Below are 18,429 nucleotides of genomic sequence, written 5' to 3'. Positions count from 1 at the left end.
AAAGCAGATCAAAGAACTTGTGCTAACAGCCTTCCTGTGTGCTGGTGTTATTGGTCTTACACCCCCACAGCAGCTGCAAGCAGCATTGTTGTTACAGCTAGTGACTGTATGTCTCTCGTATGGGGACCAGCTTGTCTAAGTTCAGAGAAGCTTACCGTCAGAAGTATGGCCACCAGGTGATGAACTTCTTTGACTACAAATAAATAACAAATTTAGAGAATGTAGAAAGATTGTAATCTGCATCATTGAAGGGAATCCTTCTACCACTGAAATCAAAGGTTCCTTGAAATAGTAAAATACTGACATATTTATGATCTGCTGTCCGCATTGTTTAGCATTTGTTAAACACTGATCATGTGTCCTGTGATGTACAGAACAACCCACTACCCCCACCCCCACCACCACATCAAACAATATCCCTCTGCCCCCATGGTTCAAATCCTAAAGGCAATGAGCTGTCCGCAACCTCAGAGTAAACCTAGAAATAAAACGTACTCAAGATATAATCATGATGGAGAAGCGTATTCTGATAGAGATACTGTAAGTTACTACTAGAAGAGGAGGCCTTCACATCAGAATCATTCTGTCCATGTTACTATTTCTGAAACACATTTCATGGTTCTCTGCTTAGAGTTCACTTCCCTGTCAAAATGTGGTGTGATTTGTATCCCCTGGGGTACCTGACATTACCTCTAACCCCTTCCTCTGCAATCTCAGATGCTCTAAGAAATTGAAATATTGGCTCTCCCTCTCTACTAGTCTTTGAGAACAGTAAGCAATGAGGATGAAATGTCTTCTTAAAATTTTAGAGAAAAACATTTTAAGGGAGTTAATCTTAGTTCAGTCTCAGCTGCGGCTATTGGGGCTTTTGCTGGTGAGGCCTGATGCCATGCTTTTTTTTTTTTGTTCGGTCATTTAGTTTTATAAGCAGTTTCTAACATCTCAGAAGCATTGAAAAAGTATGCATCTTTTTTATAATCCACAGGTCTAAGAAGTCACAAGACTGCTGTACAATAGGCGGTCAGCCTCTTTCATTCTGGGAGATAAAGGAAATGAATGAATGAATAAGCATTTTAAGTGCTTACTATGTGTCAGGTTCTATTCTAATCTCTGGGGATACAAATACAAAAGCTTTCATTCATAAGGGGATACAACATAAAAGTATATAGGGGAGTGGTAGCCAAGGATGGGTATTTTGGTCTAAAAATCCCAGAGATGGGATGCAGAACTATAGGACAGCTGATTAACATGACCTTTCCAGAAGAATGTTCAAGACTGGAAACTGAGTTCTATTAAATTCAGCAAACATTAATTAAAGAGATGTTGTTTGTAAGACAATGTACTAGGTGCTAGAGATAGAAAAATGAAAAATGACAATAGTCCTTTCCCCTTGAGGTGCTTATAATATAATGGAGGGATAAGAAATGTACACAAGTTGCTATTACACTAAGCATGAGGGCAAGGGCAAGGGGTCAGCACAGGGGCTATACAAATTTGAGGACCTGGAGAAATGAGTGATAGCTGGGGGAATTGCGGACAGTAGATGATACCGAAGAGATGAAATACGGGTAGATAGCTGCCCCTCTTTCTCTAGGAGGGGACTATACACCCTTCATTCCAGGGATTCCTCTCATTGCCGGACTCTGTCAGTAATTTCTAAGAAAATGTGATACGGTCAGATTTACAGAGTTCCCCCCACCATTTTGTTTCTGATGACCTTCTGTTTCAACATGGAAACTGCCTTTCTGTCAGAAAACATGATTGCTCTTTCTCTGCATATGACTTTGAGGGAGGGCATGTGGTTAGAAATTTCATTTCTGTCAGAACCAGATTCACTTAAGTTTGTTTATTGGAAGCTGAAGTTAAATTATAGAAGACAGGGAGATTGGTTAATATGGTCTCAGTACTCAAATGATTGCCCCACCTCCACCCCCATTGGCTAATCCTTCCCCATAACACTCTTCTCTAGGACTTCCTTCCCTCTCATTGGCCATTGACCTCCACCCTTATAGTTACACAAGCTTCTGGATGTTTGTTAACCTTGATCTATTCCCCATCCCAATATTATCGTCGTCGTTTATAATAAGTAAGAGAAAGGACTTTGTGTTCTGTTGGTATCTCTACCTAGCATAATATCCAGCATAGCGTAGTTACTTAATGTGTTTTGAATTGGAGAAGGAAGAGGAGGAGAACCAATTAATCAATCAACAAGACACTGAGCTAAGACCTGGAGATGGGAACCTGCAAGCGAAAGCCCTTTCCCTCAGAGATTTTGCTGTACATTTGGAGAGCATCTTGCAACTTCTATTCCAATAAAATTTAAGGTCCTTGAGGGCAGGGACTGTTTTGGTAATGTTGGTATATTTCCAGTGTCTTCTATAGTTCTTGCATTTCTGAGGACTAGGAAGGTGACTTGGATTGGGACTTGTGAGTTTGCTGGCGTATGGAACTCATACTTTTAGAAATTAGCACCTGCCCCGCAATTTATAACCTTAAACTGCTAGGGGCTCTGAGAATGAGCTTGTGAGGTATTTAGGGTCACACCGCCCATTATATGTCTGGTGGTGGGACTTGAAACCAGGTCTGCCCAACAAAGCTAGTACTCTATTCGCTATACCAAGCTGTCGTCTACATTTTCACACAGTAGGTGCCTAATAAATGTGGGTTTAAACTTATAAAGCCCTCTTAATGATGTACATTGCTTCAGCTGATCTTCACGATAACCCCATGAGGTGGGCAGAAACGTTATTTTCTCCATCTTAGTGATGAAGAACCTAAGGGTCGTAGTGGCTAAGACACTTACTGAAGGTGACATAGTGCCTGAGCTGGGACTAAAATTGCCTTCCTTCTGAGATTGCCTTCTCTTTACACTGTACCTGTCTTATGTGTACTGAACGTAGTCTCCCCTGTTAGAATGTAAGCTTCTTGAAGGCAGGGACTGTTTTCACCTGTCTTTGTATGCTTAGCACATAGTAAGCACTTAATAAATGCTTGTTGGTTTGACTTACTGACCCAGGTCTACGATTCCATACCCAGCCACCTTTTCACAGTATTGTGCTCTTAAGTGATGGGTGGCATTTGTTCCTGCCTTTCCTAGCTACCGAACCAAAACCACTATTTACAGGTTCACAAATAAAAGAATAAAATGCCTTCTAAACTCAAATGAGGACTCAGACAGGTACCGTCAGCTTAACGTGTAGTTATCCTTTCTACATCATGACTTTGCCCATCGCAGGTCAGCGTAAGAAATGAAATGGGAATTTTTGGGGACCTTTGCAAAAGCTGCAGATGACATGCCAGCAAAAGACACAGAAGAAGTTTAGAAGCTCAGTAATGCATAAAATATTTGTATGGCATTGTATAATATCAAAATATTTTATCTTTTAATACCATAATAGTTCAGACATTTTCTCCTGTATGAAGGGAGGGCCAAAAAATTTTATGCTGATTTTCCAGATCATGGGGCACCATGCCCCTGACCCCCCTGATGTGGAAGGGGTAACTGTACACTGTTCTCTGGGCCTGCAGACAAGCACCTGAACAGTTAATTGACAGTGTTTCATGGTTGAGTAACTTTTTCTGCTTTTTGCCTCATTGGTTTACAGTGTGTGACACCATAATTGCACTCCGAGCTGAACCTGAATGAGTGAAAGGAAAAAGCTTGCTAATGAGGAATAGATTCTTGATGGTGCTTCCAGCTGTAGAGGAGGCAAAGGAAGGGGGAAGTAAGGAGGGGTTGCTAGAGGGTATAGGCTACTCATGGTTTGCTTTCCTAATTCCAAAGTGAATAACCAGCCCTTGGCAAAGTGGTGATGAAGGTTTATACCTCTTCCTACAGCCACCTTCTAGGTACATTCCAGGCCCAGAAGGACAGGTGAGTCAGGATTGAGGTAGAAAGTAGCTCCTGTGACATCCATTCGGATCATAGATCTGAAGCAGGAAGGAAACCAGGAAGTCATCTAGTCCAACCTCCTGGAAGGAGTCCATAGGCTTCACCAGATTGCCAGAGGGGTCCATCACACACACATACACACACACACACACACACACACACACACACACACAAATTAAGAACCCTTGACCTAGGGAAGAGTTGTAGTGAAAGAGTGATGCAAACTAGTGCTGAGGTATAGGAAGTTTCTCTTCTGCCCATGCCTAGGAGAAGACGTTGCTGATTCTCTCTTCCATGTGCAAAGAAGAGAATTTTACCCATGTCTTCATGCAAATGCAATCAGACTCTACTAAGAATTCCTCTCATTTTCTCCCTAGGTGCCAATCTACTAGATGACATAAGGCGGTATTTCTTTTTCCATCATTCCCATGGAGATACTATGACAGCATTGGATCCCATGCAGATGAATTACTCAGCAGCCGTTTGGGCTGTTGTCTCCTATGTTATTGCTGACCTAGAGGAGATGTTGCCCAGGTAATCAAAAGAAAAAAGGAAGAAGGCACACTCTTTCCAGAATCCAGTATTCTACAATGACAAGAGGCCTCTTTTCTGCCCAATAGGTTGATTTGGTTTTTCTTCCTTGACTTCAAAGCACACTTTTACCTTCTGGCAGAATGTTTCTCAACCCTTTCCTAATTAATTGTCCCATTTTAGTAGGGATACTAAAATCTTTTATTGCCAGAGTTTTATTTTTTTTTTCAAGTGTAGCTTTTTCTTACAGTTATAAAGAAAATTGTTTCCTTGATGAGAGTAAATACTTGAATAAATCTGTTCTATTTGCAAGAATAATGTGCATTGTATGTTTTTTCAGCGGGATTCTGTTTTGTGTTTTAGGATTAAGTGGAGAAGGAAGGAGGGCACTGCACAATTCTGATGCTATCAGATATGCTTTAATTGCAAGAACACATTCAAGACACGCTCACCTTCAAAAAATAAAATTTAATCTAGTGATAGGCAACTCTTCCTGCCTGACTTCCAAGAAATTAAAATTAGAATCCACGTTTGAAATCACTCCTGAGAATCTCAGTGTAGCAACAAATCAATCAATTAATTAACAAGCCTTTATTAAATAGCTATCATGTACCAGGCACTGTGCTCAGCACTGGGATTATAAGTACAAAGAATAACACAACTCCCTACTCACAATGAGCCACACTGAAAAGAGTCACAGAATTATGACTCTCAAGAATTTTAAGGGATCTCAGATGGCATCTAGCCCAACTTATTCTTAAACAAAAATCTTCTCTTCAATCTCCCCAATATGGGGTCATCCAGCTTTTGCTTAACCACTTCTAGGAAAGGGGAACCTCTTACCTCTGGAGGCACCCATCTTCTTTGGGCTAGTTTTAATTGTGAGGTTGTTGTAAGGATCAAATGAGATAATATTTGTAAAGTACATAGTAGGTGCTTAATAAATGCTTATTCCCTTCCCTGATAGGAATCCTCAATCTGCCTCTCTCAAGCTTTCCCTCTGTTCCTAACTCTGCTACCTTAGGCCAAACAGAATAAAGCTAATCCCTGGACACAGCTGCCAAAGAGATACTCCTACAGCATGGGTCTGATCTTGACCCTCCCCTCCTCAAAAAACTCTTGCTTCTAGGGTCAATTACAGACTCCCCTTTATTTGGCTTTTAAAGTCCTTCACAATCCAGTCCCAGGCTAATTGCACACTAATCTCCTTCATGCACTCTGTGTTCCAAACAAACTGGCCTGTATGCTGTTCCTTGTACATGTGATTCTGTGACTCTGGAGAGACTCTCTCCAATGCCTGGAATGCAATCCTCCCTCCCTGTGCTTCATAGAGTCCTTAGCTTCCTTCAATGCCCAGCTTAAATATCATTTCTACCTCTCCAAGGAGCTTATCTTGAAGGCACAGGTGCTCACCCTCACCCCAGAAATTAATTGTGTATAGAGAAGGGGTTTCATCCCATGGAATGTATGCAAAGCTCCCCTAACAGCCTTTGAGACATGCATGGCTCATCATTGAAGGGTCTGACCTTTAAGATGACCAAGCAATCCCTTTATTGACCACTGACCAGAAAGAGGTACTGACTTGAGAGACCTTAAAAAGAAGCGACTTCCTCTCTGTATCACTCTCTTTTTCTGCCTTCTGTCACGTGAGGATTATTTGAACCTTTCCCTGGTGGAGTGGGAAAGGGGACTGCTGCCTTTCCCCAGCCCATGTATCAAGGTGACTGTTCCCATGGGACAGCCAGTACAGGGGCTCAGCCTGGGCTTCTGGCTGCCTCTTCTGCCTTGTGTTTCTTTACCGGAGTGTAGGTGCCTGAATAGCAATCCTGGGAGTGGTTACCTTGGTGCCTCAAGAATTCCCAGATCCTTTAGTATGTGCCCACTACACTTTAGGAGAAAGCCCTGGCAACCACCCTTGCACTTCTTGCAGAAGATTAGCCCTAGTAGAAGGATGAGCCCAAACCCCTACCCTGGCTTGCCAAAAGACATAGACCTAGAGGGAATAAATTTGGATGGGGGAACTGGTAAAAACCAGTCTGATTAGTGTGACTCCCCAGCCCTAGGATGCAAGTATGCAAAAGCTAACAAACCCAGAGAATGAGTGTTAACCTTTTCAGCATCTTTCTCAGATGGTACCATTAGGGTTAAATTCCTTACTTCCCTATTCCTCAGTCCTACTTCCCTGCTCCTCATTCCTCCCTCCTTATTAGGTAATTTAGAGGATATTTTCACTTTATTAGTCCTATGGATAAAAGAGTAGTTTCCAGTGGTATCATACTGGCTCTTTATGTCAACTATATATAAATGTATATGTACTTTAGGCCTTTGACTGGGGCATGGACACTTCTGTCCTTCTTCCCGCAGCTCTGGATCACCAAACCTCCCCCACTCCACCCCCATGTGCTTACCTACTAGGGGCATGGAGGTCACCCACTAAGACTGTCTCAGTTAGCAGCTGCTGTCCTCCCCTTGTGAGCAGCAATAAAGGGTGAAGCTCTGTCTCCATGGGCACACACTTTTCACTGAGACTCCCCTGCACCGTAGCACAGTTCCAAATCCACATAACTTACTTTCATCTCGCTCGCCACGCTGTTTTGTCCACAGTAATGGAGTGAAAGACATTTTCAGATATTTTTTTGAAGTCTGTGCATACCATGCTTACAGGAAGTCTCTGAATACAGGAAGTCATGAATACAGGAAGTCTAGGAACCCATTCACCAAAGGGAACTCAATTCAATTCAACAAACTTTTATTAAGCTCCAGCTATGTGCAGGGGACTCAAAGGCAAACATGAAAGTCTTTGGCTTCCAGTAGCTTTGACTCTCCTAAGGGCTACAACATGGAAACAAAGTAGGAAATACCAAGTCTGTGTACAACATAAATGTAAAGTAATTTTAGGTGGGTCAGAAGGCACCAATAAATTGGTTGCTGGCAGGCAGAACCTCTGATAAAAGATGGCGCCAGATCTTGATAAACCCATGCTAGTTCCTAGTAATTATTTTCCTTTCTAAAGGTGGCTAGGTGATGCAGTAGATACAAGACTGGGCCTGGATTTAGGAAGATCTGAGTTCAAATCCTTCTTCGCACACTCACCAGGTGTATGACCCTGGGCAAGTCACTTAATCTCTGTTTATCTCAGTTTCCTCAACTGTAACATGGAGATAATAATAGCACCTATCTCACAGGGTTATTGTGAAAATCAAATGAGATCAAATTTGTAAACTGCCTAGCACATGGTAGGCCAGCTAGGTAGTACAGAGGATAGATCACTGGGCTGGAATTGGGAAGACTTATCCAGCCCCAGATGCTTACTAGCTCTGTGACCCTGGGCAAGTCACTTAACTATTTGTCTCAGTTTTCTCGTCTATAAAACGGATAAGAGAAGGAAATGGCAAGTCACTCCAGTATCTTTGCCAAGAAAACCCTAAATGGGGTTCCAAAGAGTCCAACATGATTGAAAATGACTCGGAAACAACAAACACATAGTAGGGGCTCAACAAAAGCTTGTTTCCTTCCTTCTTATATGCTTGACTCACTGTCTCAGAGTTTTGAAAATTCACCCTTTTCCATTGTCTTTAAAAATTGTCACAATATTCATCCCCTTGAATCCTGAGACACATATTATGCTTTCCATCATTTTTCAAAGATTATGAGCAGTGGTTAATCAAACACACCTTTAAGTTCTTTCATGACCTTAGGTTTGATGAATTTGGTACTTTTTTGCCTTTGCCATCTTTATCTTCGGTTTCAATTTTGTGTTGACTATTCTTATGTTCTTCCACCCAATCTGAAGATTATTCTCCTTGGAAGACAAAAGAGAAATAAAATGATTTGTTAGTTATGCCTTCCTTCTGTCATTTGTTATTATAGATATATCCACCCCCAGCAGCAGCTCTAGCCCTTATCAGATCTTTCTCTAGTTGCCAAAATATATATGCCTATTATATATATATACTATTATGCCTTAAGAAATAATGAGCAGCTGGACTTCAGAAAAACCTGGAAAGACTTACATGAACTGATGTAGAGTGAACCAAGCAGAACCAGGAGAACAGTACACAGTGACAACAACATGGTATGATGACTGACTTTGATAGACTTAGCTCTTCTGAGCAATACAATGATCTAAGACAATTCCAAAAGACTCATGATGGAAAATGCTGTCCACATTCAGAGAAAGAGCTATACAGTCTGAAGCAGATAGAAGCATGCTATTTTCTCTTCTTTTGTTTGTTTTTTTTCTTTCTTGTGGTTTTTCCCATTTGTTCTGATTCTTCCTTGACAGCATGATTAATGTGGAAATATGTTTAATATGATTGCACATGTATAGCCTATATCAGATTGCATGCTGTCTTGGCGAGGGGAGAGAGAAAGGAGGGAGGAAAAAAATTGAAACTCAAAATCTTATAAAAGTGAATGTTAAAAACTGAAAAAAAAATTAAAAATAGAACTAGTGCCTGTCTATCCTGAAGAATAGGGAGATCTGACTTGGTTTCAAATGGCTTACCAATAACTGGGGTTAGAATAAAACATACTCAAAAAACTGAGATTTGAGGGGCTCTAGGGGAAGCTCAAATACCTCAAAATTGTATTCGTCACCTGCTTGCCAATATCTGAAATTTTGCCATCAGTCCCTTTGGGTTAAGCTATTATTTACTTTTAAAATGTAAATACCTCTGGGAGTCACATTTTAATTTTCCCTGTTTTCTCACTTTATCATATCCAATTGCTTGCTCATTACTATCAATTCTACCTCTGAAATATGGGGTACTCCAAATGTCAATGCAGTTTAAGCTACTAAGGCTTAAGTTTATTTACCTATCTAAATCAATAAAATTAAATATTTTATTCACAAAAATCATATTAATAATTTAATAATAATCATTTAGGCTTCGGTAGCTTAAAGACTGCATTAAACACCCCATGTTTCTCAATCTCCTCATTTTTTAACTTACCTACTATATCTCCTTTCCTATTTTTATCACCTCTTACCTAGATTACTGTAATAACTTTCCAGTTGGTCTTTCTCCTCCAGCTTCCCCGCCCCCCCATACACACACACATACACATATCCACCGTTCACACTATTGCCAGATTATTCTTCAGAACACCTTGGTCTTCTGTTCAAAACCTTTCTAGTGGTTCCACAATGTCAACCAAAGCATCAGCTCCTTGTCTCCCTACTTTTCCAGTCTTATCTTACATTATTGCCTGTTACACACTGCATTCCAACTGAGATGGACTACTCACCATGCCCTGTCTTCTTCTCTTTGTCATTTCTATGCCATTGCTCACTCCATCCTCCTTGACCAAAATGGACTTTTTTTTTTATCTCTACTGCACTCTGCCTTTTCACAAAATCAACCAATCAATCAACAAACATTTAAGTGACTACTATGTGCCAGGCACTGTGCTAAGTGCTTTTTGCAAATATTATTTCATTTGATCCTCACAACAATCCTGGAGGTAGCTACTATTGCTTATCCCTGTTTCACAGATGAAGAAACTGAAGCAGACAGGTCAAGAGAATTGCCCACGTTCATATAACTAGTAAGTGTCTGAGGTTGGATTTGAACACCTTTTCCTGACTCCAGGCCCAGCTCTTCTCAGAGCACTTTCTTTTCAGAGCTGAGAGTTGGTCATTAAGAAGAAGAGTTTTGTGATGAGGTAGGAGGAAAGAGAGAGAATTTGGAATACAGCCCAGGGAGGACTGAATTGTATGGGTCACGGCAGAAGCATATAGCTAGCTAAGGGACAGTATGAAAAAACTATGCTTTGAAGGATGTGGATGGAAAGAATGAGGAAAGGGGATAAAAAGAGAACAGGGGAACTATACAAAAAAGAAGAATTTGGGGGCCAAGGATGGACTTCCCCATGTCTGAAATTTGCTGAAGGAAAGAACCGATAATATCCTTCAATCACTAAAATAGCAAGATGACCACCTGTGCTTAAGAAGGCAGCTAGGGATTTGGGGGAAACGGGGATTAGAAAGTATCACTGTCACCCATTTGAGTAAAATTTCCTACTATATGGACTTTGAAGAAGAGTCAAAGTGGATAATTTGGCTCTGTATAAAATGATACTAGAGACTGGTTTTTTAAAGCAGTTGTACAAGGACTTTTACATACATCCTTTTAAATATCTCCTCCCAGCCTTGTCAGCTCGGGGGGCTCTACATTTGTTCTAGTAATGCTGTGTTGCTCAAAATATTTTGGAATTCTTCTCTGGGAATTGTACTAAAAATGGTTGACATTTACATGCCTTATAGTTCACAAAGTGTTTTAGTTCATCATCTCAGTTGATCGGCATCAGTTGATGTTCTCAAGTAAATACAACAGACGTGATCTCCATTTTACAGATGAGGAAACTGAGGATCAGAATCAGATAAATACAGGGTGTTCCTAAAGTCTGAACACATAGGAAATGTGGAGTTATTGCATCGGGTTCACGTGAATCTTGCAAAGCGCATCAACCTTTGCATCACAAAGGATGGAAATCATATTGAAGATGTTATTTGTTAATATTCCAATTAAATAAAATGTTGTTGAAAATTTCATTCATTTCATTTCTCGAAAATATGCATTTTTGCCTGTGTGTCCAGAATTTAGAAATGCCCTGTAATTTATCTGAGGTCACAAAACTAGCATCTAAAGCAGGATATACTCCTAGTCTTTTCTGACTCTATGCCTAGGAGAACTGGCTTAAAAGCACCACAGAAAAACCAGCTTCATTACGTCACAGAACGCCAGGGCTTATTCTTCCGACCCCAACTCATAATGGCAGATCAATTCTCCCAGAGTGTGGTTTCTCTATCTCCTCCTGAGGATTTTAGGGGTAATGGTGAGGGTTTAAGGTTTTCTAATGCTATTGCTTGTGAACCCCTACAAAGTATGTTTCCCCCTTCCAGTATCATTTTCCCAGTTACCATCTCCCATCTCCCTAAATGGTTACTGGATTGGTTCACTGCTTGGCTAGGTCAAAGGAGTTACTCTTTAGGGCTTTCTTTTCATCAGGCATGGCTGCTGTGGCTACTGACAGAGATCCAGTCTGATATACATTTCAAAGCTCACAAAGATACCATCTGAATCATCCCATCTACAATACTCATTCATCTAAGATCAAGAAACAAAAGGAGCAGTTGCCACATGTGTTCATGCCCACACAGCCCCAGATGGAGATATTAAGGCAACAGTAGCAATACCTACTTTGCTTTTGACTTTTGCCCCATCCAGAGACCCATCCCAGTTATTGCTTCACTTGCCACAGTAAGCAGGGTGGGTGGGGGGTGGGGTGGGGGAGGCAGAGGAAAGAAGAGGGAGAGAGAGAAGAGGAGAGAGGAGAGGAAAGGAGAGAAGATGCAAAAGGAGAGAGGAAGGAAGAGACAGTCAGAGAGGGAGAGAGAAAGAAGAAGAAAGTCACAGTGAGAGAGGAAGGGAGAGGGGAGGGAAAGAGGGAGAAAGAGAGAGAGAGACAGAGAGAAAGAGAGAGAGAGATAAAGGGAGAAGGGAAGGAAGAGAGATAGAGACAGAGAGAGAGATCATTTGTTGGAGTTTTTTGTATTCACAGTTTCAGTTCAATAGTCAATTAAAAGGCTTTTCGTGCCCATACACTAAATGCACAGGAAACAATCAGAGAATATTGGCACATATTGGGGAGGGATAGGGACCTCCATCAAGTTTTTTCCAAAAGCATAATAACCATGCCTTCGTATGGATGTACAACAAGGAGAGCTGTGTATGCATGTGTGTATAATGTGCCACCTAGCTGCTGACATTTTGAAACTTGGAGGAATCTTGCAAAATTTATATACATACAGATATACACATATACACATATTTATATGTATAATTTCAAAATATTCCTCTGATCTTATATATTCATATGCATGTATATATATATATACATATGTGTGTATATCTAGCTAGCTAGCTAACTATATCTCTATCTCTCTCTTTATATATATACATATATATATACACACATATGCACACATACAGACATACAGACATATATACATATGCAGAGACAGAGATATATATGTATATGTGTATATATGTGTGTATATATATATATATATATATACATATATATAATATAGCTAGATGGTGTAATAGTCAGAGTACCAGACCTGGAGTCAGAAAAACCTGAATTCAAACCTAGCTCCGGATATTTTCTAGCTATATGACCTTGTCTAAGTCACTTAACCTCTGTTTGCCTTGGTTTCTTCAACTACAAAATGTAGATAAGAATAGCACCTACTTCCCAGTGTTGTGAGGATCCAATGAAATATTTATAAGATATTTAGTGCATGTGTAAAGTGCCTGGCGCATAGTAGCATTATACAAATGTTGGCTATTACTAGTAGTGGTGTGGTTGTTGTTGTATGTGCTCTAAGGACAGGGCCCTCACTGGCCAGTCCCCTCCCCACTCCATCCCCTATTGCATAACCATGCCTTTTTTTAATCAAAATTATTTTCTAACCTAAAAACCCATCTTAAAAACAAAACTCTGCTCTGAATGACTTTCGGGTGTTTCCAAAAATCCTGTTTATTTTCAAAAGATAAAGATGTGGTATGACTAGGAAATTCCAAAGAACATACCACAACTCTGAAGGTGTCTAATTATAATAATGATCCTAATGATGATGAGAGCTGACATAATTTATATTCCACTTTGAAGTAGGCAAAACATTTCAATGCACATTATCTTATTCAATCTGCCCAACAATCCTGTGAGGTAGATACTACAGGTACTATTTTATAGATGAGGAAACCTAGACCCAGAGAGGCTGAGTGTCTTGTCCAGGGCTACACAGCCAGAAGAATCAGAGGTGGAATTTTAACCCAGCTCTTCCTGGTTCTAGATCCATACTACTTCTCAATAGACTGTGCTGCCTTTCTCAAAAGTTCCATGTTAAAGATGAAACAGATCTCAGAAGTCTTATGGCTCAAACCATCTCTTTCTCCATCACAGTTGGAAAAGAATGGGATTTGGAGGCAGAGGGGCTAGGTTCAGATCTTAGCTCTGCTGCTTAGTTTGGAGAAATATGACCTGGGGAAGCCATTTGACCACTTTAGGAATTAGTTTTCTCATCTATAAAATAGGGAGATTTGGACCAGGTGGCTTCAAAGGTTACTTCTATTTCTAAGTCTATTAGCCCTATGCTATAGATAATGAAAATAAGGCGGGGTAGGGGGGTCAGGACAGCAAGGTCATGGCAAAGCAGCCGCTAGAATCCAGGCTTCCTGCAGCCCAGCCCAGTACCACAGCCTTTACAATTAGTGAATATTAGTACAATTAGGGGAGAAGGAAGAAACCACCTCACTTTCATTAGCTATTGGCTAGTCGGACCCTTGAATCTATTATGGTCCCAGAACTACTGGGCTCTTTTGGCCTTGGCCTTCTTGCTACTATGGAGAGACCTTGCAAAATGATCAATTAACTTTGCTTTAGAGAGTATTTAATTTGGCTCATCAGCAGAGGTAGTCTGGGAGAATTCTTAGCCCAGTAATGAACATATTAATCGAGTAGAGGCTGAACTACCAACTGCATGGGCCATCAGAAGATTTTTGTCAGCTCAACAATTTAGAAATCTATCAGTAATGACTTCTACATAATAAAGATAGAATCCTCAACAATCCCGGAAACATGATATACACAATTATTTTTATAGAGACTATTATAAGAGAGAATAATTGATAACTATCCTAAGCCCAGGGGGCTGCTTAGTCATGCATAGCATGGACTATCCAACTCTTAGCACCAAGAAGGTGAAAAAAAGGGAAGGACATGAGGAGATCAGGGCCAAGTCTTTGCTCCGCTATCCAACCAGGAAGAAAGGAAGCACAGCAAATAGTCTCAGTCATCCATATTTGTATAGCCTGCTACTTGACTCAGTTTCATGTTTAATCATGTTTAATCCTGTGCTCTAGGGTGACCCATAGGTATGTTTGTATACTTCTTCATTAACTAAAACACATTTCCCACTTCTTAATTCTTCAACTAATGCCAGAAGTCCCACCAGATCATCAAAAATTATTTAATTAATAAGCTGGAGAATCCTCCTTTACCCATAGTAGTTGCTCATACTTCTCTCTATATTAAATCCCTTAATCTCCTAGGATTAAATAAATCTTAAAGTTGCTGAAACGAAATTTAATAAATATAAAACCAAAAACAGATACATCATTATTTACATTTTAACTGTGAGAATGATCACAGAGTCACCTCAGAGCCTTTGTAATGACAGATGACTCCTCTTCATTTCTGAGGACACAGTCCCACACCATTTAGGACATTCACGATAGCCAAATCTCTTCACCGGAACTTTCTTCGTTCTCTTCACAAGACAAAAGTTAAAACAGGTTCAGCAAGAACTGAAAGAAAGCCTATCATCTTTCTCTCTTCTTCAGCTCTTCTCTAGCCATGACGGAAAACCATTTCTCCAGCACCTCTCTAGCCATTACTGTCAATAGTCTCCCCAAACTGACCGTTAAAGTTGCTGCTTCTTCAAAATTCCATTAAGCCTCTAAAAGAGGTGTAACAGTATTTGTAGTCTCTAGGAGAGTCTAGTGAAACAAGTGTTATAGGAAAATGAGGGCAAATTGAGGAAGAGAAGTTAGGTTTGGAGGTAGCAGTAGTGTTTAAAAGCACCTCCTCTGGTTGCATGTCTACAGAAAAGAGAAAAGAAGGGTCAGAAACACAGACAGACAGAGAGAAAAGAAAGAAGGAGGAGTTGGAGAAGGAAGAAAAGGGAGGAGGAGGAGAAGGAGAAAAAAGAGGAGGAAGAGGAAGAGGAGGAGGAGGAGGAAGAGGAGGAGGAGGAGGAAGAGGAGGAGGAGGAGGAAGAGGAGGAGGAGGAGGAAGAGGAGGAGGAGGAGGAAGAGGAGGAGGAGGAGGAAGAGGAAAAGGAAAAGAAGGAGAAGGAGATGAAGAAGAAGGAGGAGGAGGAAGAAGAGGAGAAGGAGAAGAAAAAGGAGTAGTAGTAGTAGTAAAAGTTGTAGTCATAGTAGTAGTAGTAGTAGTAAAAGAAGAAGAAGAAGGAGGAAGAGGAGGAGGAGGAGGAAGAGGAGGAGGAGGAGGAAGAGGAAAAGGAAAAGAAGGAGAAGGAGATGAAGAAGGAGGAGGAGGAAGAAGAGGAGAAGGAGAAGAAAAAGGAGTAGTAGTAGTAGTAAAAGTTGTAGTCATAGTAGTAGTAGTAGTAGTAAAAGAAGAAGAAGAAGGAGGAAGAGGAGGAGGAGGAAGAAGAAGAGGAGAAGGAGAAGAAGGAGAAGTAGTAGTAGTAGTCATAGAGTAGTAGAAGGAGGAGGAAGAGGAGGAGGAGGAGGAGGAAGAGGAGGAGGAGCCTTGCATACTACTTCCCATCAAACAAGTCACACATTGTTTCCCATGTGTGTCCTCAGCTCCACCTCCAAGGATGACAATGTCTATCTACACTGCATGCTTCATCCACTAGGAGTCAGTTTGGAACAAAGGGAGTTCGAATCTGTCAAGTGAAAGTCAATCAATAAACAAGCATTTATTAAGCATCTACTGTGCCACAGGAACTATGTTAAGTGCTGGGGATAGAAAAGGAGGCAAAAGATAGTTCTTGCCCTCAAGGAGCTTACAATCGAATGGGGGAGATAACACGCAAATATATACAAAGCAAACTATGTACAGGATAAATAGGAAAGAATTAATAGAAAGAAGATATTGAGATTAAAAAGGTTTGAGGAAGGCTTCCTGTAGAAGATGGGATTTTAGTTGAGACTTAAAGGAAGCCGGAGAGGTCCTCTGTCCATTCCACATGACTCTTAGGCAACTTAGGTGACTAAATTGCCAGATCAAGAGAATTCCACTTTATGGCTAGGTTAGAAGCTGTGCATCAAACCGCACCCCCGCCCCCCTGCCCCTCACTCACCCTTCCCACCTTCCCCACCCCACCCTTTATTCCATTACCAATTCAGAGAACAGTACTATACTTGTAGTAGCTAGGGGCTGGCTCTTCTACTGCCCTCATCCCTATTCAAATAGCTTGAAGGTTTCCATTGTCAAGCAGAACATTACCAAGAATGGGAGAAGCTGATGACATAACTCTAAGGTCTCAATTATTAGCTATGATATAATCCAGTCAACTGGGAAGCCAGGTACAGCTTGTAACCTTCCCATAACACAGCTATAGTCATTGGGGTTTCATTCTCTTTCAGCTATTTCTTCCTGCTTTGTAAACTACCAATTTCATTGCTTTGTAAACTATAATTTTTACCACCTCATTCCCCTTATGTAGCCAAACACGGAATTCATTTAGAGCCTGGAAGCACCTTTTAGGGAAGCATCATTGCTCTGATTTTCATAACTATACCAAAACTGCAGAGGAAAACACTAAGTTTGGTGCCAGAGTTCCAAATCCCACCCGTGTTATTTACCATCTTATGATCTTGGGCAAGTCACTTCAGTTTTCTCATCTGTAAAATGAGCTGATTGAACAAGACGGCCTCTACGGTACCCTCCAGCTGTAAATCTATAATCATATAAGACAGGAAGAAACCAAGGAAATTTTAAAAAATCATTCCACCTTCTTTTCTCCTTAAACGTACACCTGTACTCAGTCATGGTTCTCTTACAATTCCTAACAGCAAAGAATGGGGCCCATGCAACCCTCTAAACTTTCTACAATACCAAACCCCACCACTACTGATGTGTTCACTTGATCTTCATGGAATAGCTTGGACTTTGGGTGGTGGTTCTTGGCTTATTTCTGTGATGGCTGAAGGGCCTGCTCTGGCATTCCAATTCATCTAATTTTATGATTGCCATTTCACATCCTGTCCCTGTAATCTGACTCCCTTTAGTGAATGCTAATGCTGAACTTGGATCTTTCTGCTTCTTTGATCTCAGTGTTTATGTTTTCAAGAAATAAATAGCTCTATTTTAGATTCAGGTCCCCAGAATACTATCCTAGCTCTGGCCTCTTAGCTGATGTGCTCTCTGTTTTTGATTTGTTGGTAAACATCTTAGGTATATAAACAGGTTTACAACATGTTGGGTACTTATCACACACATTCTGTTGCCATTGTCTTTGTAACATTCAAATATTTGACTTGACCAATCAGGGAATCCCATCCAGTCAAATCTCTGACTCCCCACTCTCCTGTTCGTCAAGGCCTATAACCTCAGCTGACTAATAGGCATTGCCCTAATAAGAATATGCAACAAACATGGCATGAATTATATCAACAAATGGATAAAAGTCCGATGTTTGGAGGAACCAGTAGCCTCCAATAGTATGTTTTACAAGGTAGCAGCAGGAAGACCTGGGATCAAATTTCACCTGAGATCCTTACCATCTTGAGCAAACTGCCTGGATCTCAGTTTCCTCACTTGTAGAAAATGAGACTATTGGTCTTTTCTTTGGTGTGTAGAGTATATTGGTCTATAAGATGTTGGAGGTCCTTGTATAAAAATTAGGCGGATTAAGGGGAGTAAAAGACTTGGAGGGGATAGTGCACAGTGTATTTTGACCCAGGCATCATGCTTTGCCTATTTGTTGACTCAATCAATGAGTATCAAGGACAGTCTAGAAAGGGGAAAAAGCTACAAACTACCAAATGTATCCTGAGGGGACAGTATGAAGTACGATAAGGAGGGGGCAGTCTCCCCACTTATGACATATGAGTTGTATATGGTACCATACTGTCTTAATGCTTGCTCACAACACCCCCTTCCCCAACAACAATCAATCAATAAACATTTACTAAGTGCCTACTATGTGCCAAGCACTATGCTAAGCACTGGGTGATACAAAAAGAGGCAAAAGACAGTTGCTGCCCTCAAGGAGCTTACAGTTTAATGGACAAGAACAAATGCAAACAAATATACATATACATATATATACATAAAGCAAGCCATTCACAAAATAAATAGGAAAAAATTAACAAAGGGAATACACTAGAATTAAGAGGAGAACGCTTCCTATGAAAGGTAGAATTTTAGTTGTTAAGCTAGTTAATTATTTTTGCACTGGA

General features: G+C 40.6%; 1 protein-coding gene across 1 annotated transcript in view; it reads left to right on the top strand.

The window, feature by feature from the left end:
• The window catches only part of CPQ (carboxypeptidase Q), a 642,525-nt gene extending 637,793 nt beyond the window's left edge, over window positions 1–4,732 (top strand). The window contains exon 8 of the mRNA XM_036741920.1: window positions 4,270–4,732. Within this exon, the coding sequence (XP_036597815.1) occupies window positions 4,270–4,430 (161 nt within the window). The 3' untranslated portion in view covers window positions 4,431–4,732. The remainder of the gene's footprint in view (window positions 1–4,269) is intronic.
• The last annotated feature ends 13,697 nt before the right edge of the window (window positions 4,733–18,429 follow it).

Source organism: Trichosurus vulpecula, chromosome 1, assembly GCF_011100635.1.
Source record: "Trichosurus vulpecula isolate mTriVul1 chromosome 1, mTriVul1.pri, whole genome shotgun sequence".
Classification (NCBI taxonomy): Eukaryota; Metazoa; Chordata; class Mammalia; order Diprotodontia; family Phalangeridae; genus Trichosurus; species Trichosurus vulpecula.
The sequence above is the reverse complement of the archived record's forward strand: the minus strand, read 5'-3'. Positions and strand labels throughout refer to the sequence as shown.